The following is a 27,074-nucleotide window of genomic DNA, read 5'->3' on the forward strand; positions in this document are numbered from 1 at the left end:
GGGAGGGGAGGGGAGGGGAGGAGAGGAGAGGAGAGGAGAGGAGAGGAGAGGAGAGGAGAGGAGAGGAGAGGAGAGGAGAGGAGAGGAGAGGAGAGGAGAGGAGAGGAGAGGAGAGGAGAGGAGAGGAGGAAAAGATAGATACAGGTCACTTTATTATAAACTGTGTGCATCTGTATTTTTTTTAGTAAAACTGCAGCCCGTAGCATTTGCGCTCTCCTGCTAAAAGGAAAATGTGCCCCTTATGCTTTTAAAATGGGATTGATGCATGGAGAAAACAAAAGTGAATTTTTAAGAAAGCGTTCTAAAAGCCCCAAGGAAATATCAAGCAAAGTTGTGAAAAGAATATGAATCTTTTGAGCTCCAGCCACATGAAACAAACAGCAACATCCATCCTCCTTAATACACTGCTATCCAAGCTGCCTTAGAAATGCAGGGAGAATGCTTATTGTAGAAAATGACATGGGAGCACCAGACTCCAGGGATGGTTAAGACCCTCCCCACCATCATGTCACAGTTCGGCCTGGTTTCCGTGGCCAAGAATATGCCTTCCACAGTGTCACAGTCACAAGGTAAGAGAAAGCACGTGGCTCTTCCCTCTCTGCTCCAAGCTACCAGTGAATGGAGTGTGACTCTCCTCTGATGGGGGTGGGCATGACATAGCAGGAGAAAGGAAGGTCACCTTGGATCACAGTAGATAATGGTTAATATTCAGGTGTAGTCACGGGATGAACATAACGCTATCGTTCCCCTCAGGTGAGCCTCATAGGTATGGAAACACTGTCAGATAACATCTAGAGCTTCTGTGCACAACTGTGTGAAGAAAGAAGCTGCTGGATGCATTCAGTGTTGCGTGAACACAACTCATCAAGAAACAAAGGAGCTCAGAAATACACACAGTGCAGCATTTCTCCTGTCAGACATGTGCATTAGTACCCATAACTTAAGCTTCAGTAGAGATAGTGTGACAGATCTTACTTTCAGGTGCTTTATCCAGTGTATACCAACACTTAAAACGGTTGGGGTGCTGAACCTGAATCTCTTCCAGCTCTGAACGTTGCAGGATATCCTTCTCAGTCTGCAGGGTAAAGGAAACACTGGTTATGGCTCTGCATTTGAATGCAGCCCTCAGATGGCCACTACAGTTCTGTGTAGTTTTGTGAGATGGAACAGATTATTTAACCCTGTTTTAAAGATTGAAGAGAGCCTGTAAATGCAAATTATTTCCATGATGATCCCATTGCAGAACTTGCCCAAATTCCAGCCCCATAATTCCTTCCTTCGAAACAGTAAGACAAAGCAATACCTGTATCAAAACACAGAACTCATTGCAGAATCACTGGTAACACTTAAGAACGAGCCCTTCCTTAATACCTACATTAGAAAAGCAGCTTTCATTAAAAAAAAAAACAAACAACTAACCATGACTACGTGTGTATTTTCCTACCCTCCAAACTCTGCCTTTCAATCAGGAAATAAAAAGGCCAATTTTTCATCTCCACCACTTTAAATTTCATCAGCACTGCCATATGGAGATGCTCAGTTTTTAAACAAGATGTGGAACAACAAATAACCAAGGAGGTACTGAGATCTCATTGGAACAACAAAGGCTGTGCAAGTTCTGCTCCTCTCTGATGAAACACCATCAAAGGCCAAAAGAAAACCTTACTCCCATAAAAGCAGCCACAGTTTGGGAAGGAGGGTAAGGGCAGAGACTAAAACTGGCATCCTCCTCCACAGCCTTAATAATTTGGCACTGAGGACATGACAACGTCTGGGCCGTGGGGGTGATGAGGAACGTGCCAACACCTATTGCCAGGAAGGCTCCTGTTTCTGGACCTGCAGCTGCACGGCTTCCAGAAGGGCTGTAACTGGGTCTGACCAGCTCCAAGTGGGCTGCTATGAGCCCAGTATGCTGTCTTCTGTAACCCAACACAGTTCCTTCAGCAGGGTCAAAATAGAACATGTACAAAAAATACTTTATAGCATTAAATATTAAAAAAAAAACTAGTATGTAGGCTTTCATGCCTGTCCATCTGCTTTATATTTGTGCAGTGCTTGGGTACAGGGACTCCTTAAAGCCAACAACTGATGTTTACACAGCCTGTTGCTAATACACAGGCAACTGTTTCTCTCAAAAAAAGCCTCCTCCTCACAAGAAGCAATAGGATTTCTAGGTTGCTAGAACAGCTCAACTTCTATGTTAGTCATTCTGAATTAACTCACAGCAAATCCCAAATCCTGACCCTCTACCAGCCCAGAGACCTACTGCATTTTGTGCCAGCTTCAAGCACTCAGCAGATATCAAATGCTACAGCTGCATCACCCAGTGCCAGAGGGCACTCCAAAAGCACTTAGGAAGGTGCCTTATTACTGTAGTAAAGCACCAGAATAGGGCAGTTGTTGGCACTTGGATCATTGCTTCTGGGTAGAAAAAAAACCAAAAAGTATTTGGTGGATTACAGTGGCCAGCGTACTGGGCTCAGCAGTTCTGTAATACAGATATAGTCCGCAGGAAATGGGATATGGTGAATACCAGAGGAAAGAAGAACAAAGAAGGAAAGCCTAAAGAAGCTAAGAAACACAGGCAGGAAAAGAACTCTCATAATTCAGGAGCAGAAATTCACGATGAGGGAGTTTTGAAAACAAAAAGATGAGCACCAGAAGAATGTCAGGCCAAGGAGGGGCGTGCAGTTCAGCTGCACACCACCACTTGGATTGCCTGGTCAACCAAGAAATCCCTCTATCACAAGAACATTACGTGTCAAAAGGATCTTCCCTTTTTCCAGCAGCAAAGTATGATACAGCTCTAAGAGTGAACGAAACATATGAAACGCTGATGGAGGGAATAAAACTGAAAGGAAACAGCTGTGCAGAACCCCAGCTCTATGGAGCTCTAACCTCCAGTCAAGGAAGCTGCTGGAGATCAGTTTTAATTTTAGCTCACATAAAGCATTCTCAAGAAGACTCCTCTTACAAAGCCTGCTCTGAAGTTGGGAAGATTCAGTTGCTGAAGGAGCCCAATGTCCACCTCTTCCACGTTTTCACTAAGAAAGACAGCTCTGAAAGTCTACCCAAAACATATCAACTTGCACAGATGAATCCAGAGTTTTAAAATGTTCTGAATCAGAAACAGAACAATAAGATCCAGGACATTGAGCATGAGCTGTGAGGACGGTAGCGCTTCAGCAGCAATGTTCAAAGAAGTAATTATAGTGCTTTAGATGGGAAGCGTTCAGCATTACTGTTCACTTCTCCCCTTGCAGCACGTACTGCTGCACCACGCTTCCTCAGCAACAACTTCAGTTGCCGAGTGGAGCTGTGTTTGTTAAATAACACTTCATAAACAGAAATAAGGACAGAAATTACCTGGTTAGCAAACAGCAGCTGGCAAACCGTAGAGTCATCCTTGTCTTTCATGATTGCTCGAATGATCTGCAGCATAGGTGTTATCCCTGAAAGAGAAGTGCTGTAAGTGATGTGAGAAAGTAAAGGAGAAAGTGCAAAGGAGCAGGTGAGGGAAAATATCAACAACATCTAGCAGGTGTCAGAGGCCAAAGATGAGTCTTCACACACGTACCAGTCCCACCTGCGATCATCCCCACATACTTCACTTTCTTAGTAACCGGTTGGGCTTTCTTTTCAGGTCGAATAGCAAACTCACCTAGAAGAGAGAGATGTGGAAAACAATGAAGACAGCAGGAAACAGAGCCTGTGATCACTTCTCAGCATTTTTCAATTAACTGATGTTGTAAAACAGGGGCAGAAAACAGACAAAGGTGAACTGAAAACGTCACAAAGAAAAACAGAAATTCTGACAGTGTTTCAGGATCATGGCGTCAGACACTGACATGAGTCCTGATTCTGTGAGTACAGCATGAAGCTCTTACTAGTTGTATTTCTACTTGCTTAAAACCCATAATGCCAATGATGTTCAGAAGCCCAGATTTTGTATCATTTGCTCTGGATAAATTATATTTTCTGAGCTTTGCCTTTTCCTTTGTAGACAAGCAGGCCACTTGGTCCTCTGAAGTCAATGGTATCCCCTATTTTCAGGCTGTCTAAGTACTGAGACATCTTCCCTCCGTCAGGAAATTTCGGATGGACACCTTTCATGTAAACCTATGAAAAAAACAACGAAATAATTAATCTCACAGCACAAAAATGAGCACGTGTCCTTCTCTCTGCCATTCAGATATTCACGTAGCCATGTTCCTCATTCATAGGACGCAATTACTACATAAAGAAATACTATCTAGACAGATTTGACTGACAATGAAAAAGAAGCACTGAGTTTTCCGATAAGGATTGAAACTACACTCTTGCCCTGATTTTGACCAAATCAGAATCGATCATCTGCCCTGTCTGGATCAGTAACAACAAAGATCCTCGACACCCTTAATAGCGATCACAAAGAGCATATGGCATTAGCTGAAGAAGCAGACAGCTTACACAAGGTTAATCTCCTACTTCAGAAGCATTGAAAAATGCAAAAAAATCTGCAAATGTATACAGATTCTGGAAAATGGCCGTGTGCAAGTACAGGAAATTCTGAAGTACCTTGTGAGACACGCTCACTAAAGAAGGGCGTGTAAAATGCCACAGGGATTGTAGATAATTGCACATTACTTGTTAGAATGGAAGTCCACAGGGGCACAGAGAAGAACAGAACCTGGCACACCAGGCTTCACAGGGCACTGCAGGCATGCAGGTGGATTCAGAAGTTGCCCAGCCCGTACAACAGCATGACATCCTTACCTTGATGACAAGATCCACGAAGCCCTTGTCATCGTCACTGGAAATCGGAGTGTAAGGTCTAATGACCAGCGCTCCATCGATCCGAGCAGACAGGTAGATATGCTGTCCTGGTTGTGGGGAGGAAGAAAAGCACTTTGCTTCCAAGGGATTTTTCTTTTGGTGACACATCAGGAGGGCAGTTAGTGCACACGCCTTCTCAAAGCTCTACCAACTACCTTTCTCCTTTGAAAGTAGCAATCGCATTTCAATCTCTCACACATTAGCTGAACTCTTTTCTCAATGCCTACGTTATAGTGAAAAAGAAAATCCCTCTAGAATTTAACTCCTTGGAAAGGTTTTCCAATACCCTTACGAGACACAGCTGAAGAATACCCAGGGGAAATTTTTCATTATTTTAACACCATTAGGCCCCCACAACGGCTGTTTACAAGGGTGGATAGTGATAGGACAAGAGGGAATGGTTTTAAACTGAGACAGGGGAGGTTTAGGTTAGATATTGGAGGACGTTTTTCTCACAGAGGGTGGTGACACACTGGAACAGGTTGCCCAAGGAGGTTGTGGAGGCATTCAAGGCCCGGCTGGATGTGGCTCTGGGCAGCTTGGTCTGGTAGTTAGTGATCCTGCACATAGAAGGGGGTTTGGAACTAGATGATCTTTGAGGTCCTTTTCAACCCAGACCATTCTATGATTCTATAACTAATGCCTCATAAGATGAACTTTGCTCTCCAAAGATGTATGACACAGCTCCTCTGCCTGTTGCAGGCACACAAAAAGGGGACTTTACTGGGAGCTGTTTGTCACACTGGAGGGCCAGTGATGCTAACCAGTGGATGGATAAAGATGTGCAACCTGGTGACACTGCCACTGTAGGTCATAAATCTTGAAAGACAGGTATTAGCAAGAAATTCTTTATTGTGAGGGTGGTGAGACACTGAAACGGGTTGCCCAGTGAGGTTGTGAATACCCACTCTCTGTAATCATTCAAGGCCAGGCTGGATGGGGCTTTGAGCAACCTGGTCTAGAGGGAGGTGTCCCTGCATACAGCAGGAGGTTGGAACTAGTTGATCTTATAGGTGCCTTCCAATCAAACCATTCTATGATGATTCTACGACAGTGCTATTGTGCTTCTCTCTGAGGGAAAACATACTTTATGCCCTTATTCATTAGTGCTTTTCCTCCTCGCAGAAGGGCAGCTGCTGGGGAGCCTCCATAAAGCCACACAGAATCCAATTTTCCATGAGCAAGCTGTGTTTTTTCCTGTAACACCCTAGCTGGCTGGTAAAAGCCAAAAGCTGGTGCTGGACTAAACATGCACAGGACATTCCAGAATCTGTCCCATAGCTGCCACACCCGCGACTCCCAGCTGCCTTGCTTCCCACGTCTCACACCAGCAAGCACCCCTGACCCACAGACCATCCAAGAGGCATCTACAGCCTAAGTCCTTATTTAACACAAGTCACGGTGAAATGCACTCTACATAAGCAGTGAGAAGCAACAGCACTAAGCTAGTACGGAAGGCAATACGCCACATGGCAAGGCCTCAGGAAACATCTACTCCATGGTGACTAACAAGTTCCATGAGACTCAGAGCTTAGCAGACTAGCTGGTGAAATGCATGCCTTAGCTGGGAAGCATCGGGAACATTGCCTCGAGGGGATCACAGACACCAAGTGCCATGGGACTAACACACACTGGAAAGTTAAGATTAGAAGAATACAAAGACCAATGCTTCCTTCTTCTACTGTCTTCCCAGAAAGAAGCTGGATGTACACTCTTGGTAAGAACACTGGATTTCAGGCACCACACTGACATCCAAGTCATTCAAGGGCAGGCTGGATGTGGCTCTAGGCAGCCTGGTCTGGTAGCTGGTGACCCTGCACATAACAGGGGGGTTGAAACTACATGATCACGGTGGTCCTTTTCAACCCAGGCCATCCTAGGATTCTGTGATAATGTTACATGACTCACAGCACTGGGACAGTTTTGCAAAGCTCTAACAGACCAAGGCATACAGGCAGCATTGGAAATTCAACGGTTCAAAATGCAAGAAAAAAATCTCCCACAGTACAACTAACGTGGCTCTGGTTCTCAGGAAGGAAAGACAGACGTACCTATTGGTAGACCCAGAACGTGATCCATGGAAGGGAGAGCAAACCGAAATCTCCTTGTGTCATGGCTTACTTCCTGAAAAACAAGAATAATCATCAGCCACATTGTTGGGATTTTGATTGTGATTTCTCCTGTAAAATCACTGCACCTGTGTGGCCTGCTGCAGGATTAAGTATTTAGGGGACAGCAATACTCTATCTGAAATTTCTGCATAATGTAACAACTGATAAACTGATAAATAAATTCTTGTAAAACTTAACTTTCCCTCAAAATGTTTTATTCATAAGTTTTTTACTTTCATGTTGAAATTGAAGACGTACCGAAATATTGTTTTGATGAATATTTAAATGCTAATAGCAAAACTTAGTTAAGATACTCATACAGATTAAGAATAGGCAATAGCTTTCTGAGCACTGTGAATACTACATTGCGTTCTGTGCGGGGGCCACAAGTTAAAAACCTAAGCACTATTCCAGATCTCATTAAACACACAGGAATTCAACAGCAACTGCACCATTTAAGATGGGCCAACGGTACTGGAACACAAGTATTTTGGTGCATCACAGAAGACAACTGTGAGCAACACTCAGAAATTCATAGCACCCCCATGCTTATGCCTCTTGCCTGCTGCAAGGCCAGGACGCTGAGCACGCTGCTCAGCAAGGTCTTAGACCGAGGCCACATCAGCAGTAGCCTTGAAGCCATCTCCAGCACAAGGCCACCTCCCTGCATTCCCAATGCCATCTCTCAGCACCTGGAAGCAAGCCCCTGGCCTCCAGCTGTCAGCACATTTCTGCCTCAAGCTGCGGGTGCCAAGGGCCTCACCAGGCTCACATCTGCAAATGGAGAGGTGGTGAACAGCTTTTTTGCAGGCTGGTGCTTAACTGTGTGATGCCAGCTTCTCTGAGTGCCAAATGGATCCTTACACTACTGGGACAAACACCCGCCTTTCAGGTGGTGCCTAAGGGCAGCTGACAGGCAGAGGAAGCACTGAGTCTGCTTCCAACTGCTGAGCAAACTGATACGTTTGGCTTCCAGCTTTACCACAAAGATCTAGGCTGCGCTAATAGAGACACAGACTTCACACGAGTTCCCCAGACCTGTGCTTTTCAAACGTCATAACTGCAGATACTGTTTCTTCCTTCAGAACCTTTCTGAACACACTCCTAGTGCTGTAGGGCAGCCAGTACATAAATTGCTGGCATTTCCAGCAATCACAGGACCATTTTTGTTTTTAGTAAAATCTAATCGCCTTCTGCATTTCTCTTGCCAGCCACACTTCTTGTTCTTTTGCTTCAGTTGCAAGCCCACAAGAAAAACTATCTGCAAGGCCATATTCTCAACTGCACCATCAAAATACTTTCATCTAAGAAGAAGGAGCATATAGTCCCCAGCTACTCTCAGGAAAAAAAAAAAAGGAATCAATTTGTTCATTGCTTAGTTTTAAACACAAATCATTTAGACGCTGTGTTGGTGAAGTCACCGAGAGCTTCACAGTTCCGAAAAGGGAATGATGAGTACCAACATGGCAATGGGAACAGTGAACACTTCTGAAATAGAAGGGCCTTTGGTTGGGCTGCATGAGCTGCACTCTCCAAGGAAAAACTCCACATTCTCATCTCGCCACACGTCTTGAGTAGGCTCCACATCCACACTGAGTGCCACCACTCCCTTCCCAACTTTTAAGACCTTAAGACCTTTAAGACCTTTTAAGACATTAAAAGGTTTCTGCGTAATGACAGCTGTGTTCCAATTAAAGTGCTCCACTTGTTTAAGAGCTTGTAAATTACAAACTGTGGGTGTCAGAAATACTAATTTCATCCTCCTCGGACAGCTGGGTATGACAATCTTGAGTAGTTTAGCAGCACCAGATTTCTGGGAGGCTGTTACAAATTGCTAATGAAAATGCAGAACTACAGCTCTGCAGAAAAAGCACTTGTACCAAGTTAATCTCACTGATTAAACTACCACAGGCAGCAATATTTGAGGTGGTTACAGCAGAGCTGTTCCTTCCTCCCAAGATTAAAAAAGACTGCACAAAACACGACAATGGACTGAGAAAAATCAGTATTTAGAAGAAAAAAAAATTGTGAATGATTTTCAGTTAGAAACAGATGCAGCAGAAACCTGCCAGCAGCCTGATTCGCAGAAGCACGTGCAGTGCCTCTAGCTTCCACCCCTTTCTGCAGTTGGACAGCCTGTACCTGCCACCATGTGCTACACAGCTTATGAAAGAATGGGGAATGTATAATAACAGCATTGCTGCAGTATGCATGGTAACAAATGCTGCATGGCAACCCTGCCCAAGCCATGGGGAAACTTTTGCTTCCCAATAAACCAAAGACTCGGAACCAAATGATTGCTTTCTTTGACACAAAGAACAAACGAAAGCCAAGCTCTCAGTGCACTCTGCATACCTTGAGGAAAGCTCAGTTACAGTCCAAAGTCCCTTTCATCAAAATCTTCTGATAACTTTTTGACCAGCTCATTGACTTAAGTCAACACTACAAATATCTTCAGGCATGACTGCACACTGGAAAGCCAAGATTTCTGACCATCAGCTTATCCAAGGGAAATACGGACCTCTAACCTTTTGGGCCCTGTTTCCCCAAGCAGAGTTACCACCTTCTGGCAGCAGTATCTGGTAATTTTAGAAATTCCTGCTGATGTACTCTATGACATGAGGCTCACTTGACAGAAACTATGAGTACAGTCATTTCCAAAGCATCTTGCACCACTCTAAGCTGGCCTGCAGGAATTTATGCCTGAGAACTCACTCATGCTAGGCAAGGAGCATGTATAAATGAGTTCTTTGTTTAAAATACAGATATTTGCATGATTTTACCAGAAACAAAGCTAAGCAGCCTTCAAAAAATCTACTGTTCCCTGCTGCAACACTGCCCAAGATGTAGGCATCTGTCAGCATTTCACAGCATCCACGAGAGGTCCTGCTCAGCACTGCACATGCACATACGTACCTCTTTATCAATCAGCCTCAAAGCATACTTCACTTCAGGATCCTTCAGAGTGATTGCAGGACAAGGAGTCCCAAAAAGCCTCCGGACAGTGCTGTAGATGAGCCATATTGGGTATGTCACAACCCAACTCAGCTGTGGCACAGAGAGAGAGAGCATTAGACACATGTGTTCCTCAGCCCCTGCAGGCTCACGCAGACAGGTGCCAGGCCAGCTGTGGGGCAGAGAGCTTCCTGTGACAGCAGCTCAGTCCTCAGGCTGGCGTTGGGGTTCCCCTCCCTGTGCTCCCCCATGTGCAGCAGAACCTCAGGCACCTAACACTGATACAAGTTCACCCGGTCTTGGGGAAGGAGAGCAAGCTGAGCTCCTGCTTCTCATAGCGATCCTCTTCAGCTCTATGATTTGTTATTTAATGCTTCAACACAGTAGAGGGGAAAATCACAAGGGTAGCCTTTGTGAAAAAAAAGAAAGAAAAAAGGGGGGGGGGATGATAGAGATCAAACTGAAAATAAAAACTGAGCAATGTACTTTGACTGCATGCAGTGCTCTTTCTGATTCATGGAAGAGGGTGAAGTCTCAACTTTGCTTATGAAGGACCAGACCAGTGTTTTGGAATCACACTGCTGTCAGCCTGACAGCCTTCAGGAGGCTGCAAGGCATACTACATGATTGCCAAAATCATGGCAAGTGTACGATCAAGACAGTAATAAACTCTCGTCTTCTAAAATGCTGCTGTAGAGACATAAGAGCTATCAGCACCTGGTACAACTTGAAAGCATGCCGTGCCACACGCACACTGCATTTTTCCACTTTTACTGCAAAAATTGTGTCTAAAGAAGCGGAAGTTCCTGCAGACCCGTGAGATTATCGCAGCTCTAAGATGGATTTTTGTTACCGAGTCACAAAACAGACAGACGGGGCATTTAAGACAGTGACAGAGCAGCAAATAACTCCTAATGGCAACCACAACAGCGAGGCCTAGTGGAGACAGTAAGCTGAATGTGGAAGAGATGCCGCTGCAAACAAGACATTAATGCATTAAAATAAATTAGTTTCATTTAAACACGTGGCTACCCGAAATGAACAAAGAGCAGCTGTGGTTTAGCAAAAGAAAATGGGAATTAAAAATGCTTGGGCCTGGTTCCATTCCCAGGACCAATGTATAACAGGAGACAAGAGAGAGTTGTGTGTATATAACCTCAGAAGTCAGTTTCTCCACCCGTGTGCAGGAACAAGTTTTCTCCTATCTCTGTGAATAATTCTGAGGTCATCAGATGGCAAGCATGAACTACCACAGCCACTAAGAGAGACAGAAAGCCACTCTTCCTCGTAACCATCGCCTTTGGAAGCAGGGCACCAACAGCTCCCATAGCGTCGAGCTGAGTTCTGACAGTAATAACCACAGCCCCGCAAGCAGCCGTCTGTTACCCAGGGTTTAGCGGGACAGGAACGGCATAGCCGGTGTCTGACTGAGAACTAAAATAACTACCAGCTGATGAGCGGGAAAAAGAGAGCAACGAAGGGCTGAGCAGCTTCAAGAAGCCGTGCCTGCCATCCACAGCGTTCTCACACCCAACAGCGCTGGACGCCCCGCAGCCACAAAGCACGCAGCAACCTGAGCCCCCCGGGGGGGCAGCAGCGCCAGGCCGGGAGCCGCTCAGCGAAGCGCTGGTGACTCACGGCTGCTAACACAGGATAAGCGACAGAAAAAGAATTTTTATTAATGGAAGCAGAGCGGGGCGGGGGGCGGAACAAAGGCGGCCATGGCAGAAGCCGCTCTGGGGGCTGGCGGCCGCGGCACGGGCGGGGCAACGGCGGGATGGGGGCTCCACCCCTCACACGGCCACCCGCGACGGAGCCGCGGCAGGAGGGGGCCGGGCCGCACTCTCCCCCCTGCCTCGTCCCCGCGGCGAGGCGAGGCGCGGCTGGTCGCGCCCGGAGCACAGCCCGCCGCCGGGCCGTACCGGAAACCCGAGGAACCGGGAGGCGAAAGAGAAAAACCCGAGCCCCCCCGCACCGCAGCGCGGCTGCCACAACCCGGCTGCAGCGCCGGCACCGAGCGGGGCGAGCAAGCCGCATCCGCCGCCCCGCCGCCCGCTCCCACGCAGGCAGATCCCGGCCACGCCGGGCCCCGCCACCGCCACGGCACTCACCGTGCTGAGCTGCGCCCCCATCGCTGCCCTCCAGCCCAAGCGCCGGCTCCGCCCCGCCAATCAGCGCCCGGCCTCCCCGCCGCACCGCCCCGCTGAGCGGTGCTCCGCCAATCCCCGCGGGCCACCAGGGGGCGCCGCGGCACCGCTGTGGCAGCGGGCGGGCCGTAGGCCTGCGGGATGGGCGCGGCGGGGCCGCAGTTGGGCCCCATCGGTACCGCCTGGGTAGGGCGGGCAGCTCCGGCCGCCTGAGCTGCAGTCCGTGCTGTTCCTTACCGCACAGGCTGGCGGGGACGGAGCGGCAAAACCGGGGTAGGGTGGGTGGAAATGGCGAAAAGAAAACCGGCCGCATCCTCTGGACACGCTTCTGTTTGTTTCCCTCACCAAAGAAGGAATACATCTAAGAACCATTTCTGTTAGCTTCACCCCTTCTATGAGTCTGTCCTTATCGCTTTATCATGTATACATATATATACATATATATTCATAATGCTCTTTTGCCAATTATTAGCAAGATCATACAGTCACACAATCATAGAACCACAGAATGGTTTGGGTTGGAAGGAACCTTCAAACTCACCCAGTTCCAACCCCATGCTATGGGCAGGGCTGCCAACCAGCTCAGGCTGCCCAGAGGCCCATTCAGCCTGGCTTTGATTTCCTTCAGGGATGGGGCACCCACAGCTTCTATGGGCTGCTTTGCCAGGGCCTCACTGCCCTCTGAGTGAAGAACTTCGCTTAATATGTAACCTAAATCTCCCCTCTTTCAGTTTAAAACCATTCTTCTTGTCCTATCTCTACACTCTCTGTTAAGGAGTTCCTCTACAGCTCTCTTACAGGCCCACTCTAAGTACTGTAAGGAAGATCACAGAATGGCCTGGGTTGGAAGGGACCTCAAGTATCATGAACCTCCAACCCCCTGCCACAGACAGGGCCTCCAACCTCCCCATTTAATACTAGACTAGGCTGCCCAGGGCCCCATCCAACCTGTCCTTGAACACCTCCAGGGATGGGGCATCCACAGCTTCTAGTAGCAATCGGGGAAAGCAAGAGGTATGCTCAGTAAACATCCAGTACCTTTGCTTCCTAAGCAACAGCTGAGTCCCAACATCTTTTCAAAATACAGAGAAGATAGCTTACCTCTATCAGCATCACCATTCACTATACTGCTATACACAAGCCTGAACATCCCTCACTCATACATCTACAGAGTCAGTGCCTGCACCTCACTCAGAGTAAGGCTGTTGAGATGGACGCATTTTTCAATGTGGTTCTCCTTATTTTCTGGGGAGGAAGTTTATGCAGCTCCCTGGCATCTGATTTTGAGAATAACATTTAGAGGAACTTCTTTCTTCCTAGGCAGTGGGTGAAGAACCTCAGAACACATGCTCAATTCTCAGCTTCTGGTGTGGAGAAAAGTGCCCAGGTACCAAGGTGCCCAGGTACCAGGGTGCCCAACACAGGGCTTCCAAGTCCATGAGTGGATCCTTACTGTCTAGGCTGGAAGGCTAACAGCCTGGCACAGCAATGACAACATTCATCTGAAAAGCACAAGAATGGAGGTGTGGAACAAGGGAGCATGTTTTGGTCAGAACTCCTAAAATTTTGGGTTACACTGATATGTACAAATTACTGACTAGTGAATAAATAAATTTGGAAGTCTGTGCTCAACACCTCAGAAACTCTTTCATAAATATGTAAACAGGCCTTAATTGTTCCTATACAATCTCTTCTAATAAAATCAAGGAAAGCATAAGCTTGAATCCTCATATCAAGATAAAATAAAATAATAATGTGGCAACCAGGCACGGACTCAGATGTGAACGATCCAAGTCATTTATTACAGGTTCTCACATCACTTATATACATTCAAGAGTTTCTTTTTTTTAGCTTTCCCATTTGCCTTTACATGTCAACAAAGTATTCCACAAACATTCCTTAAGCATGCCTACAGGTGCTTGTCCAAAGAGAGCCATAGGCCATTTCTTTTGCTTTACTTCTAGAGAAGTTCTTGGTTCTCAGCCTCACTTTCTCGTGCTGTTTATCTTGCTTCACAGCTGCTGCTCTGAATAGTCTTTCTTGTATTCCCACATAATAAAATAAAATAAAATAAAATAAAATAAAATAAAATGTAAAATAAAATAAAATGTAAAATAAAATAAAGCTCATTTGTCCCTTTAGTCCCTCAGCCCAGACTGGGGTCCCAAGCCACCTGTGTCCCCAACCTCTTGCTTTATCCCAGTCTCTGGTTTGCTGGCTCCCTATCCTGTCAATGGAAATATTCGTACATTCAGACGCCAACCATTAGTTACCTATTAAATCTGGGGATTAGCGCTGGTAAATAAAGGCAGGTCAGCAGGCCAAGCTGTCCACATCACCAGAAGGAAATGGGAAGGGTCTAAGTGGTGTTTGGCTGCAGGGATGGAATTACTCATTTCTGGCCTTTCTGTGACAGAGTTTGCCTGGCGGTGTCATCCTCTCTTGCTTTTTCCCTTTGAGGACAGCTGCTGCACCAGAAACTCCTAGCAAAAGTGGAGGAACTGTAACAGTATTGGCTGGAAAGAAGAAGGATTTTAGGATTAGTAGTTTGAAGCTTAGAAACCTGGGTAGGTAACTGAGAGACAGGCTAGGCACTTGGGCCATGGAACTTGGTGGGAATTAAACTACCAGGTAGGGCTCCAACTCAAAAATTAACATTGTGAAGGCAGAAAGCTCCCAAGTCCCCGCTCCCTGCCCACAGTAGGGACGTGAGCTCCTCATCTCCTCCTCAACCCAGCAAGGTTCTTGCTGACCAGCCCAGGCTGCCTCTCTGCTGTCATTCTACTTTCCCTCCTGGGGGAAAGTCAGGCAAAGGGCAGGAGAGAAGAGTTTCTCTAAACAAACACTGATCCATTGGCAGCCAAAGCAAAGCACTTTGTCCAGAAACACCTATTGGAGCAGCACAGACAGCCTATGTCCTTTAGAAATAGACCTTATTCACAGGCTCCTGGCCTCAGTGACAGTCAGCACCTGATGCCTGACATGGTTGTTCTGTTAGGTCGAGTGTCTGCCACATTCCCCTGGAAATGCCTAATACGAGCATGGTGACAGCAAATGTTCTTACCATTCCCTTGCCAGAACAGAGCAACAGAGCAGAGGGAGTGTGATGTCATTTTTCTGCAACCAAAGCATGTTGCCTTATGGAAACACTTGTTCAGCTTTAATACTGTTCTTGACAGGGAAACGTGGACTGGAGATACAGAACTATTTGTATAAACAGAAGTCTAGCGTCAAAATGTTTTGGCTTCTGTATACATACAAATATATATGTATATTTATAAACATTTATGGTTTGAAACCTAAAGCTGTGTTTTCAGGAACTAGTTACTACAAAGAAGAAAATGTATAAAAATATTAACCAAAAGAAACTTTAAGCCACACAAAGCTTTAATTTAGCCACGTAATGAATACAAGCTTCCCAGAACAGGCACTGGCAGGGGTGCTTGTGCACATGGCACCTGTCCCTGCTTGCTTCCAGTGATGCATGAAAAGGGCTGCCTTTGCAAAACATTTCCTGTCTATAATGCCTCCTGATGCTTACGAAGTCACAACTAACAATTTCAGCTGTTACACAGAGAGGCAAGCCACTTTTTTATTCCCCACCAGCTACTATTTGATCCGTCTTTCATTACCAGCTTTCCTTCTGTTGTCATATAACAAGTGTATATAGACCAGCAGCACTAGAGTCCACCTCAGACAAGTCCCTCAAGCCAATAAATAATCCAGGGTTGATCCAGAAGTAATGACTTGACTCATGTATGAGGATATCAGGCTCAGACCTGAAAACCCTGACAGCGCGTCTCTGCTGTCGTTCCTGGTGCTCTTGGTCCTCCCAGTCGCCTGCTGATAAGGAGCACAGTTGGTACAGGCAGCTCTGACTTCCTGGTCTGCGTGTGCATGTGGCAGCCAAGGCACAGGACGTGGTGCTGTGGCTGCACTCCACGTTTCCTCCTGGGGTTTGGCACCTCCTGTCTTGTCTTTCTGAGTGACTGGAGGGGAAGGGAGGCAGCTCCAGTTCCTGGACTACTGGAAGGACTTCTGAGCTCTAGCTTGCATTTTCCCTGCTCAGTGTGGTGCTACAAGAAAAACTTCTGCCTAGCATGGCTGATAGGTAAGAGAAAATCATACTGATCTCTAACATGAAAGAGCAGTGGGAACAGGACATACTTGCATGGGAGACATGTAGAAGGGAGTTGGGTGAAATGCAGTGCTGTTTGTATTCAGTGAGTTCTAGAACGTCCCTTCAGCCTGAAAAGGTGGCAAGTTCTGTAAAGACAAAAGAAACATAAATGGCTTTAACTAAATAAGGGAATGCTGTGATTTTGCTTGGATAGAGCTGATACATAGAATCAGTCTTCCAAATCTGCACAGAACCTTGATGGTGTTCGCAAAGCAGCTGCCCATTGCCGTGTTTGTCTCTTGTAAAGGCTTTTTCATTTCCACCTACAAAACCTGCTGTATCGTGCTTTTGTATTTCAAATACTGAGTTTATACTAATAAAAGCATCACAGGAGAAAGACAGGCACACTGGCAGAAGTGGAAAACCAAGAGAATTGCTTATCTCTTCAATTAAACCTATGAGATGACAGCAGTATTTTGCATCATTTGAAATATCTTTTTTTAAGTGATTGAGAACTTCTTTTAAGCTTGCTCATCAGACATTCCAAACTCTTTACTTCTCTACACTGAGATTAAAGGTTTTTTAATAATTGGATTCTGTTCAAAGGTCCTCTGAAGATAAATTTACTTCAGAGAAGATGCTCGACCAAATCTCCTTTTCCCTTGAAAGGCACCGTGTGACCCATTTGCAATACGTGTTTTTCTTGCTTTGACTTTATTGACTTTCTCACATGACTTTCCACAGATCCTTCTTACATTCTCTCCACCTCTTGAGTCATTTCTCATTTATAGCAATAAACACCTTCTTGCTGGGGAATTGTTTTATGCATAATGAAAGTTTCATGCAGGAAAATGACTTGGAAAAACAAGCACATCCTCTCTAGATTTCATGTTTCACTTGACATCTATAACAAGGTGCAAACATTAACTTCTTTTGCTCTAGTTGCACTGGTGTTGCATTGGGTACTATTGCAGAGACCTTCCCCAAAAGCTTTTTTAGCTCTTACAACTGCAGGCCGAGTGTTCTTGGTTTTGGATGGTGCTTTGTGCACGTAAGGACCTCTGAGCAAGACTGCAGCTGGATAAGGTCCAATTGGGCAGATTTCTTGCACAGATCAAAGTTATTCTATGAGAAAACACAAGTCTAACAGCTGAGAGGCTTCACTGTAAGCAGGAGGCTGAGAATCAGTGACAAAAAAAAATCTGTTTTGAGTGATACGTGCAATTATATTGAAAATCAGCACAAATACACAATACTGTTTCTCAGGAAAGCTTTACTTAAACACTGCATGTAATGGATTTGCATAAAGATTTGCTTTTTGCATTTGTCCGACCTCGTACATGTAAGCTAAGTTTATGGTCCTTTTTTAAAGCAATAATCTCAAGAAAGAGCTTTTACGAGATGCCTATGTAAGTTGATAAATGAGTTCTTTGCTTTGGCAGGGATATATGTTTCTTTATTGAATGTGTAGAGGTGCTCTGCTTTGTTGGAAATTAGATGGACCAGTAAAACAGAGAGGAAGAGTCCACAGTGATGTTGCGGTAGCACCTAGCAGAGAATCAGGAAAGAAAAGATATTTATTTTATAAAATTAAATGCATGAAATATTCTGTAAGATTTCTAGAGGAGAAAAGATCAAGCAAAGCCCTACAGTCCTTTACAAATACAGGACAAATCTGTAAAGAGCAGACCAAGAATAAGCAGAAGGTATTGAAGGGATTACAGATTTCCTGCGTAGAAAAGAGACTTTTTTAAACTAAAATGCATACATACTAAAATATATGTTTATAGAATACTACACATAGAAGAAAAGAATACTGACAGCCCCACTGAAGTTTCACATACATTGGATACATTGGATTCCTACCCATCACTGGTAGTTACTTCCAAGGTAAAGAACGTATTGAAGATGATATGGCAGCACTCATCAGATGGAATGAGCTGATGCAGAGGAGCAGAGAAACCAGGAGTCCAGAAACCAGGAGGAAAGTGATGCAATAAAATTAGATGAGTCCAAGGGAACATGTAGTTCCCTTCTGGAGTTTGAAAATCAGCTCTGTACTGTTCTGGGAACTTGCTGATCCTGTTTCTGAGACTTCAGCCAAGCTGTTGAGATGAGCAATTTTCTGCCTAATGTTGGTTTGTGAGCTCTTCTGAGAAGGAATTCTTCTTATGACCCTGGAAAGAAGGTGGAAATACTACTGATATCAAATAAAAGCAAAGGTGGTGGTGGCCTCTGTGACAGGTTGTGTTGCTGACTCTTGTGAAGCTGAGAGGCTGCACGGCCTGTGTTGATACCACAGTGCCACAGACACACATCTGCTGTGCAAGCAGAGCCAGGGGCTTGGGCAAGGCCAAACAGATATGCATATAAATACATCTGCTCTGTGACAGCCTCCTTCTGGTGCTCTGCAAGACCTATGCAAAAACTGTCCTTCTTTTAATGCTAGCAACAAACATATCCTTTGACTCCCATATACTAGAATTTTTAGTTCTTCTCCTTCATTGGCACCTATTCAGGTACAGATCCAAATACATATACAGATACAGATCTTGTATATATACCATCCATCATCTTGAGGTAACACAGAGCCTGAGCCAAAACTGAAGGTCGGTGTCCCAACACAGCTGAGGTACACGTTGGCTCAGAAGTCCCATTGCAGGCAGACCTGGGTCTGGTCACCACATATGACAGCTCTCAGCCATACCCTGCTGAGACAATTTGCTTTCCCCACTAAATAAAACCAGATATAAGATTAATATCATACATATTCTTTATGCTCCTTAGCTGCTGTAGCTTATCCTCTGGTGCACTAATGCAAACTGGCTGTGTCTGGCTCTTAACCATAGGATATGAATTCCTTTGGGCAACTGGCTTTCAAGGAGTTAAGTGCAGACTGCTTATGCTTTTCAGGATTTTAATCCTGGGTTGTTGAGCTCCATCCCACAGCTACTCAGACAATTCTGTAGAAAAAGTCTTGCTCAATACTTGTGAAAAATGTTCCATCTCTCCAGGCACTGTTTGCTATCTTTTGTTTCCTGCTGAAGCATGTAGCTTAGACTACTATCTTCATATCCACCCACAAAGTACAATCCAGGACAGAAGACACACGATGTCTTGCTGTATTGCTTCTCAACTGATATCCAACTACTTGATTAATGCCTTTGTTTCTGCAGTGCCTTCCCCCCTGCCAACAACAGGGTGTGCCTATCTGGCTCACTTTCGCTCTTCCTTGCTTTCAAGCTGCTTTGAATCTAGGCTGCCAAGTCAGAAAACTGTGATCTTATCACTACACCTGCTTGCTCTTTCTGCTAGAGAGCATGGAATCTGTCACTGGTCAAAGGATGCAGCAGGTGTCTCCATCCTGACCAGAACAGGAGAATAGGACAGAGCAATTAACAAACTGGAGGCTCAGAGCTGGACTTGAAAATGCCTTGGTCTGATATAAAAGTATCTGTTATTAAAATTATTAGAGATTTCTCAAATGATTGTTTGAAAGACAAATTTCAGCACTTCTTCATAACATCTGCTTTGGAGGAGAAATTTAAATTTATTGGGGTGTTCTCCTCTAGGCATTGATGCATGTACAATTATTTCAACTGTCATTTCAAGATTAATTCACCTCTCTTTCTTCTCTCTCTTCTTGGTGGAAAAGATCTGTGATATTATCCCTTATTGTGGACATAATGCCCTGGACCTGAAGCTACCTTTGGGCAGTTCATCACAATAGCAAACCTTCTCAATTCTTGTTGGTAGGTGGATGGATGGACTTCTGAAATCTGTACACTACTATGCAGGACAGAAGTCCAATAAAATCAGGAAGGGACCAGTTTGGATAGATTTATAAGAAATATTTGAGGTCAGTGCATGCAAGGATTTTATTGTATACAGACACTATGTTTGGAGTCATAGTCCCCCTTCATCCTTCTAGCTTCATGCTGGGATAACTATGCATGTGGGTAAAGAAAAGCATCTCTAGTGTGGAGAAAGAGTGTATATAAGATTACTAGAAAAGCATCAAAGAGAAAGTTCTTTGCCTTCTGTTTTCCTGGGTGGGTAACAACCTTCTGCTTGCTTCTGGTTTGTACATAGAACCCTTCCCAATGAAACAACACCATCTTATTTTTATTTCACTGCATGGGAAGTACAGCATGTTGCTAAGAACTTTGTTAAAATGTGTTCTAAAAAAACCTTAGGGAAGACTCACGTTTTCTTACAGGTTACCTGCATTCTTTAGATACTAAAATTGACCATAAGCTCAATGGTTTTTAGAGCAGATTGACAGAAAGATGTGGGGACAAGAGAAAGCCCTCCTGTTGACAAGCTAGAGTCCAGATCATGGTTAGAGTAACGCCAGAAGATTCTATAAGTGACTTTCAAAAATAATAGTAAATGTCTTCTTTAACATGTGCATTTCTCCATATTTCTTGGCAGGAAGGCCTTAAACCATGAACTTTCTAAACTTTTCGATGAGATGTGGGATATGGATGTTAATCGCTTTGCACCTGGGAAAGATTACGCAATTGAACTGCAGGTAACCAATTGCTAAGTGACATGAGGATGTGCAGAATGGTATTGTAAGAAAAAATGTCTGTGAAGCTGCCTATTGCTAAATGAGTTGCTTATGCTTCATCATTTCTATTAATGGCCTAGGCAAGACTTACAAATGATAATTAGGAGAGGGAATAGTGCAGAGAACTTGTTAATGTTCCACAGTACCCAGAAGCTGGTGGCATCTCTCAGGTGTCTGTCCTGAGCCCTCAAATATTCATCTGTGATGAGAGCAAACTGTGATAATGCAGATGACATGCTCAAGGTCAGGGCTGCCCTTCATCTGGACCTAAGCAGGCTGAAGAAACATCATGAAATTCAAGAGGGACAAATGCAAATGAAACAAAAAAAGTTGTGAAATCTCCTTCTGTGAACGTTTTCAATATTCAACAGAATGACACCCAGAGCAATGTAGTCTGAATTCAATGTTAACCATACTTTGAGCAGGACTAGAGATGTTCTGAGGTCTCCTTTACCCTGGATAATTCAGTGCATATGGTTATGTGTGTGCATCTGTGTATGAATGCTTGTGTGTGCAACCTGCTTGCATTGACAGACAAGTGGAGGCAGGTTCCAAGACATTTCTGAGGGAACGAGGGAGGAAAATGAAGAATTCCTGGTTCTCAGCTGGAGTGTGGAGAGTGGAGTAGCAGATGTGTGAGAAAGGAGGGTTTCAGGGTTGTTGTTGCTCCCGATGTTGATAATAAAATTGAAAGAGACTTACCTCTAGCCAAAGTGCATGCAGGGAAAGCTCACTCGCATGCTTTCTCCATTTCACAGAGCAAGGCTCTAGCTTCTCCTTGCCTGTGTTAACTTACATGTATTCATCTTTTCTCTTCCTTCCTTAAGAATGCCTTTTTTGGAACAGAAACTTGAAAATCGTTGGAAAGCCACATCTGTTTTGGATGTGCTTATTGGTCACATTAATTAAAACGTTCGCTTTTAAGCAATCAACCAGAAGTCTTTGAAAATTTTGGAGCACAACCATGCACCAGTCTGAAGATGACAGAACAGCACAGATGCCTCAGCTCCACCCTGGCACTGGGGCAATTGCTGGGACAGTGGTCAGAAAGAAAGAGAGGACGAAGGCTGAGCCTAAGGGAGCCACAGTAGTTACTGATCCATCACAGGGATGCATCACAATCATTTGTGAACAAGAGTCAACAGAGAAATTTCAGTCTTCTGCAGTGTCAGAGATTATATCTTTCTTCATGCTGGCAGATCTTCAGTAATACCTTTTCTTGTTTTGTAGGACAACAGTTCCTAACATAAGACCCTGACAGGATAGTGCTTTTTGTTTTCATTATTACAAAGGCAGCTGCTGTCTGCTCTGAGAACATTTTCCTTCTGTTGTTGTTTCATTCTGGTGTTTCTCCCAGGGAAAAGCAGATGCTGTACAGCAAGGTGACAGTGCTGTCCGGGACAGTGCAGCCAGACATCTGTTTCATTACGTAAATGAAGAACGCCTGAAGAACACAAAAACTTTTGCAAGTGAGACCTGTTCTTTTATTAATGGTGGAAGTGACATGAAGAATCTGTGTTGGTTTTATGTGTTTACCTAAAACATAACATTGCATATAATTTGGATGATCAGATGAGCAGAAAATGAGGTTCATCAGACTGCATGTCATTTGAAGGTAGTCTCCCCAGTGTTTACAGTCTCGGTGTCAGGAAGAGCACCCTTTTCTGCTGTAGTCAAGATCTGAATTTCTCTGAGGCTCTCCAACTGCAAAGCAAAATGGATGAAAGTCTTGTCATTCCTTTGATGTTATTCCATGTACTGAAAAAGATGTTAAAGTCATCTTTCCTCCTTTGTTCACAGCTCCTAACACTTCAGACAGCATCAGATTCACAGCTACCTCTTGCGCTCCCGTTAGGGCTATATTTCAAGCATGCAAGCATGTCTATCAGTAATGTTTCCTTTCCTGGCTTTTCTTTTCCTTAGGTGGGGCTGCAGTATGTTGCTCAGCCGATCAGACAGCTGGCATAATGAGCACATGCTGTGTTCCCATACTCCTCACTGAGCTCACAATCCAGCCCCTCATGAGCACAGCTAAGTACTGAACCTGAGCTACTTCAGCTCACTAACCTGGCAGAGAATTACTTACATTTTGGAACTCAAGTGGTTTTTTTATTATCTTATTGTGCTGAATCTATCTGCTGAATCCACTGGTTGTAGACCAGGGGCAGCTGAAGTGATGGGAGGCAGTGGGTGGCAAGAGGGGTGCACCAGGGAGAATAAAATCTTCCATTCAGTGGCCCTGAGCTCAACCTTAGGTCATCTTATGTAGGTTCATACTGAAATAATGCCTGCAAAGCCTTCTGCTAGCATAATGCAACTTCATAAGAATCAGTCTGTAATTTAGGTGCTCATATATATAAATATATACATATTTAATTTATTTGTTTGAAGAAGCTCATTATCGTTTCAGCCAATTATTTCCATTAGGGAGTACTGAGGTGTTTAACCTAAAAACAATTGATCTGGTACTGAGCCACTCCAGTGAGAATGAAATCTGACACATAAAGGAACGTCCTTCCTTCCCTATTATATGACAGCTTTTTGTAATGACTCTAAAAACTGGGTCACAGGTACGATTATGTCTTTTTTCATCATAAGTTTCTCTTTTTTTGAAGCCTTTATTTCCTTACTGGACAATTATGAGACATCAACTGGAGTAGAAGAAGTAGTGACTCCAGAAGAAATAGCTGAAAACAATTGCTTTCTTGATGCTATCTTAATGACTGGAGTAATGAAAGTGAGTAATGAATTCAGTTTTTGTCACTGAAGACACTGAATTACAGACACACATATCTTTGTTTTCTATCCTTCAGCTAGCTCATGAGTATCTGCTTAAAAAAAAACTAGCAAAGCCAAACCTTGTTGATTTCAAGCATCAGCTCTATGACATCTGGTTCCAGCTCTATCCCAGGAAAGAAGGAGACAGGTATGTCTAATGAATCTCTACACTATTCTAATTCATGCAACTGCAAGCCTGAGTTCATTAATTACACACTGAACTGGAAGGCAGTCTCAGGATGTGGCCTAAGGCAGTGTACGCTGGTCCCACGCAGATCATGTTAAAGACTTACTGATCAGATATTAATGATGTTGACCCTTGGGGTGCAGTGCTGCTGACTGAGATCCAGGTGGACTTGCTATCTCTAGTCACAGGCGTTCAAGTGCAAACGTTGATCCACTTTTCAATCCACTACACCATCTGCTTTTCTAAACTATACTTCATGTGTTTGTCCATATGGCTGTTTCAGGAGATTGTGTCAAAAGCCTGACTAAAATCAGGATAAGCAGCAGTGATACATCTGTGGCTTTTACTAACAGTCTTCGTCATCAAATAGAGTTTTAGGCTTTGTGAATAGACTGCATTGGGAGTTTTGTGCAAAGCAAGAAGGAAAACCCAACAACACCCAAACTAATCCTGACACATCTACTGTTCACAGATGAATCTAGACAAGCTTGTGCACTTTTCCGTTTACATTACTGAATTTTAACTACTTAAACAAATAAAATACGTATGTATTATTATTTTTTTTTATTACAGACCTGATTCTTGTGGTTTTGAACATGTTTTTGTTGGAGAAACAAGGCACGGTAAACAGATCTTAGGTTTGCACAACTGGGTGCAATTTTATCTTCAGGAAAAGCATAAACAAATTGACTACAAGGGATACATCACTCGGAAGAATAAAACCAGGGTAAGAATGAGCAGGGTGGCCCTGAAAATAAGATCAGTAGGTGCTCAGAGGAAAAGTGAGTTAATGAATCAGGGCACCATGATGCAGACAGTGTTGAATTTTTCCCTATATATGCCTAGTAACAGCTGCAGTCACTGACAAATACCCTCTCATCCTCTTCCTACCGTCATCTGTGGTTATTGTACATGCAGCAGGTGTCTGCATTGCTGGACCCCTTCAAGGTATCTTTGTGCCAAAAGGCTGGGAGCCCAGTTATTCAAACAAAACAAAGTTCACTGGTTTAAACTGCTTTCCATCTATTGTCCTCAGAGGCGCAAGGTTACCTTAGGTGGGAAAGGTAGAGCAGTTTAGAAGTTGTAGAACCATGAACAGGAAGAATTGTACCTGCAATCCAGAATCTGATGTGTTGGAGATTATTGCATTGTTATTTCTATGCTTTCAGCCTGATAGAGATGACCAAGTTTTGAGCATCCAATTCAGCTGGAAGGGCTCAGTCAAACCAATTGGAAGCACCTTTATTGGTGTCAGCCCCGAGTTTGAATTTGCCCTTTACACCATCATTTTTCTGCTGTCTGAAGAAAGAGTTACACGTGAAACAGTGAAGATAGAAGAATATGAGCTACAGATTGTTGTTTGTCGCCATGGGCGCCACATTGGAACGGCATATCCAGTACTCCTCAACACCAGTAATGAAGACTAGTAGGCACAGTGATCAGGCAACATTTCTTCCTTTCTTTTTTTGGTGGAGAGGAGGGAGTAAACTGATGTGTTGTTTTGTACAATTCATTTCTAGTATAAATTTATGAGTTGTTCCCTTTTGATTTGCCGTGAAGTGTTGAATCAATAACGTGCCACATTGAAGTATCTGACCCACCTTGAAATATGCTTGTTTTCAGATTAAAGTCTGTGTTAGACTTGTATCAGCCTTCCTGAATGCATTTTACTTTTCACCAGAGAATAGAATTTAGAAAAGATCACAATTATTTCTCTTATTTGTTAGCCACTGCATATTTGAAAGAGCAGTAACCACACATCTCTTACATTTTCCCTTCTAGACAGGACCTTTGGTTTGGAACAATCTGAACTACGGCATTTTTTTTTTTTTTTTTTTTTTTCTCCTCATTTCATTAGAGGTTAATTTCAAATGGAATTTTACAATTGCAGTGCCTGGAATATGCAGTAAACACGTTCAACTGTGAGAATGATCATGAGATCAATGGCAAGTCTGTCACTGCATCCAGGTTTTGGCCTGCTTCCAGATGCCACAGTAGGCTTTATCTCACCTAACTTTAAAAGTCCCTGATACAGGCACACCTGTTTTGCATTACAGTCAGTGATGTCTGCAGTCACTTATCTGCTTGTGTAATGTGTGTTAAGTTAATTGTCCTGTATAATCCATTGACAATAATAAGATACCACTGGGAGCACTGGACCTATTCCTGGACATGATCACTTGTCCTGCTGATGCAGATGCTTTCTTCCAAAATGCATTCAATAGTCCAAAGAAGGGAATATGATAGATTTCCTTATCATGGCAGTGCAGACACAGGCAGATGTTGACACACTCTGGGAGAGACCAGGATTGCTTAAATATTCACATCCTACAATTACTTTTTCAAAAAAGTGAGGAAACTCCTGATGCATATTTTCTCTCAACTCGTGATTTGCAAATTTCTGCACATAATGTTCATGAGTTTGAGTGCTAAAGTTGTAAGTCTAGCTAACCAAACCAATGCTGGGAATATGCAAATTAAGAAAAGAAACATTCAGAGATACCTTATTATGCAAGGTGGAGGCTGACATATCAGTGACAGCAAGTTACTCTTGTTCCAAGCACAAAAAAATTATTAAACATGGAATAAAGTGAGTAGACATAGAGTTGCTACCATGGAATATTTTCTGATGCCTCTGGCCAGAGACTTCCACATGATGTTGCCAGACCACTGCATGCTCATTTCTGCTCTTGGTGCCTCGCATTGGTTCTGGAGTGCCCTGCAGTAAATGCTTTACGGTATTTTCTTTGACAGAAAAACCACAGACACCAAAAAAAAACCAAAGCAAGCAAACAAACAAAAACAGATGATGTTATAATTGGATGATACGATTATGCTACAAGAGATACGTATAAAGCCAGCTTACATAGAGTCAAACAGCCACCCCCAGTTTCTGCAATCTTCTATTTTTTGAGGTGTAACAGTATTCAGAAGCCTCTGAAACTTGTAAATCCATCCTAATAGGAAAGAGCGTACACTGCTGGGAAATTGCTACAGAGCATCATCAGGTCTCAACAATAGCTCAAGTAGTAGTAATAAAAGGCAACAAATAAATTGCACAAATTCTTTAAGGTAATGTCAAAGAATAATTGTTACATTTTCAGTTTACACTGACAGTAATTAGATCTGCATCATTCTCAAATTATGACTTCCGTGCAATCTCTGACACCTCCAAGCCTAAGCCTAAGCCTAAGCATAACCAGTACAGACAGCTCTTAGCCAGAGGGGGTCAGATGCTCACAGGGAAACTGACTTTATACTACAGAACCACAGAAGTTGTTTTCACAATAGAAAGTAAACTAAAGATGTAAATAAGGACATTACTTTCTTTTGTTTTCCTCATAAGAGTTGATACATCTGGTGTCTTGGCAATTAGCAGGTTTAACAA

At 43.9% G+C, this 27,074-nt stretch overlaps 2 protein-coding genes across 2 annotated transcripts in view; one reads left to right on the forward strand and one right to left on the reverse strand.

The window, feature by feature from the left end:
• Positions 1-12,062, reverse strand: part of LOC122190282 (NADH-cytochrome b5 reductase 3) — a 15,131-nt gene extending 3,069 nt beyond the window's left edge. Inside the window, exons 1-8 of the mRNA XM_042890150.1 lie at positions 11,993-12,062; positions 9,843-9,974; positions 6,867-6,939; positions 4,756-4,862; positions 3,990-4,119; positions 3,578-3,661; positions 3,367-3,452; positions 976-1,075 (exon numbers count right to left, since the gene is read on the reverse strand). Of these exons, the coding sequence (XP_042746084.1) occupies positions 976-1,075; positions 3,367-3,452; positions 3,578-3,661; positions 3,990-4,119; positions 4,756-4,862; positions 6,867-6,939; positions 9,843-9,974; positions 11,993-12,013 (733 nt within the window). The 5' untranslated portion in view covers positions 12,014-12,062. The remainder of the gene's footprint in view (positions 1-975; positions 1,076-3,366; positions 3,453-3,577; positions 3,662-3,989; positions 4,120-4,755; positions 4,863-6,866; positions 6,940-9,842; positions 9,975-11,992) is intronic.
• Positions 12,063-15,984: 3,922 nt separating this feature from the next.
• On the forward strand, positions 15,985-25,333 carry LOC122190355 (poly(U)-specific endoribonuclease-like). The gene is made up of 7 exons (XM_042890289.1): positions 15,985-16,139; positions 20,583-20,682; positions 22,079-22,190; positions 23,337-23,458; positions 23,535-23,647; positions 24,260-24,413; positions 24,856-25,333. The coding sequence occupies exons 1-7, from the start codon at positions 16,129-16,131 to the stop codon at positions 25,111-25,113; spliced, it is 870 nt and encodes a 289-aa protein (XP_042746223.1). The 5' UTR covers positions 15,985-16,128; the 3' UTR covers positions 25,114-25,333.
• The last annotated feature ends 1,741 nt before the right edge of the window (positions 25,334-27,074 follow it).

This window comes from Lagopus leucura, unplaced genomic scaffold (genome assembly GCF_019238085.1).
Source record: "Lagopus leucura isolate 7727_CA_CO unplaced genomic scaffold, USGS_WTPT01 Super-Scaffold_100159, whole genome shotgun sequence".
Taxonomy (NCBI): Eukaryota; Metazoa; Chordata; class Aves; order Galliformes; family Phasianidae; genus Lagopus; species Lagopus leucura.

Bases quoted from the DNA above. Each gene is read 5' to 3' on its own strand.
- LOC122190355 (XM_042890289.1), top strand. The intron at 23,459-23,534 runs GTGAGTAATGAA...TCTATCCTTCAG, and splicing joins TAATGACTGGAGTAATGAAA to CTAGCTCATGAGTATCTGCT. The intron at 24,414-24,855 runs GTAAGAATGAGC...CTATGCTTTCAG, and splicing joins CTCGGAAGAATAAAACCAGG to CCTGATAGAGATGACCAAGT.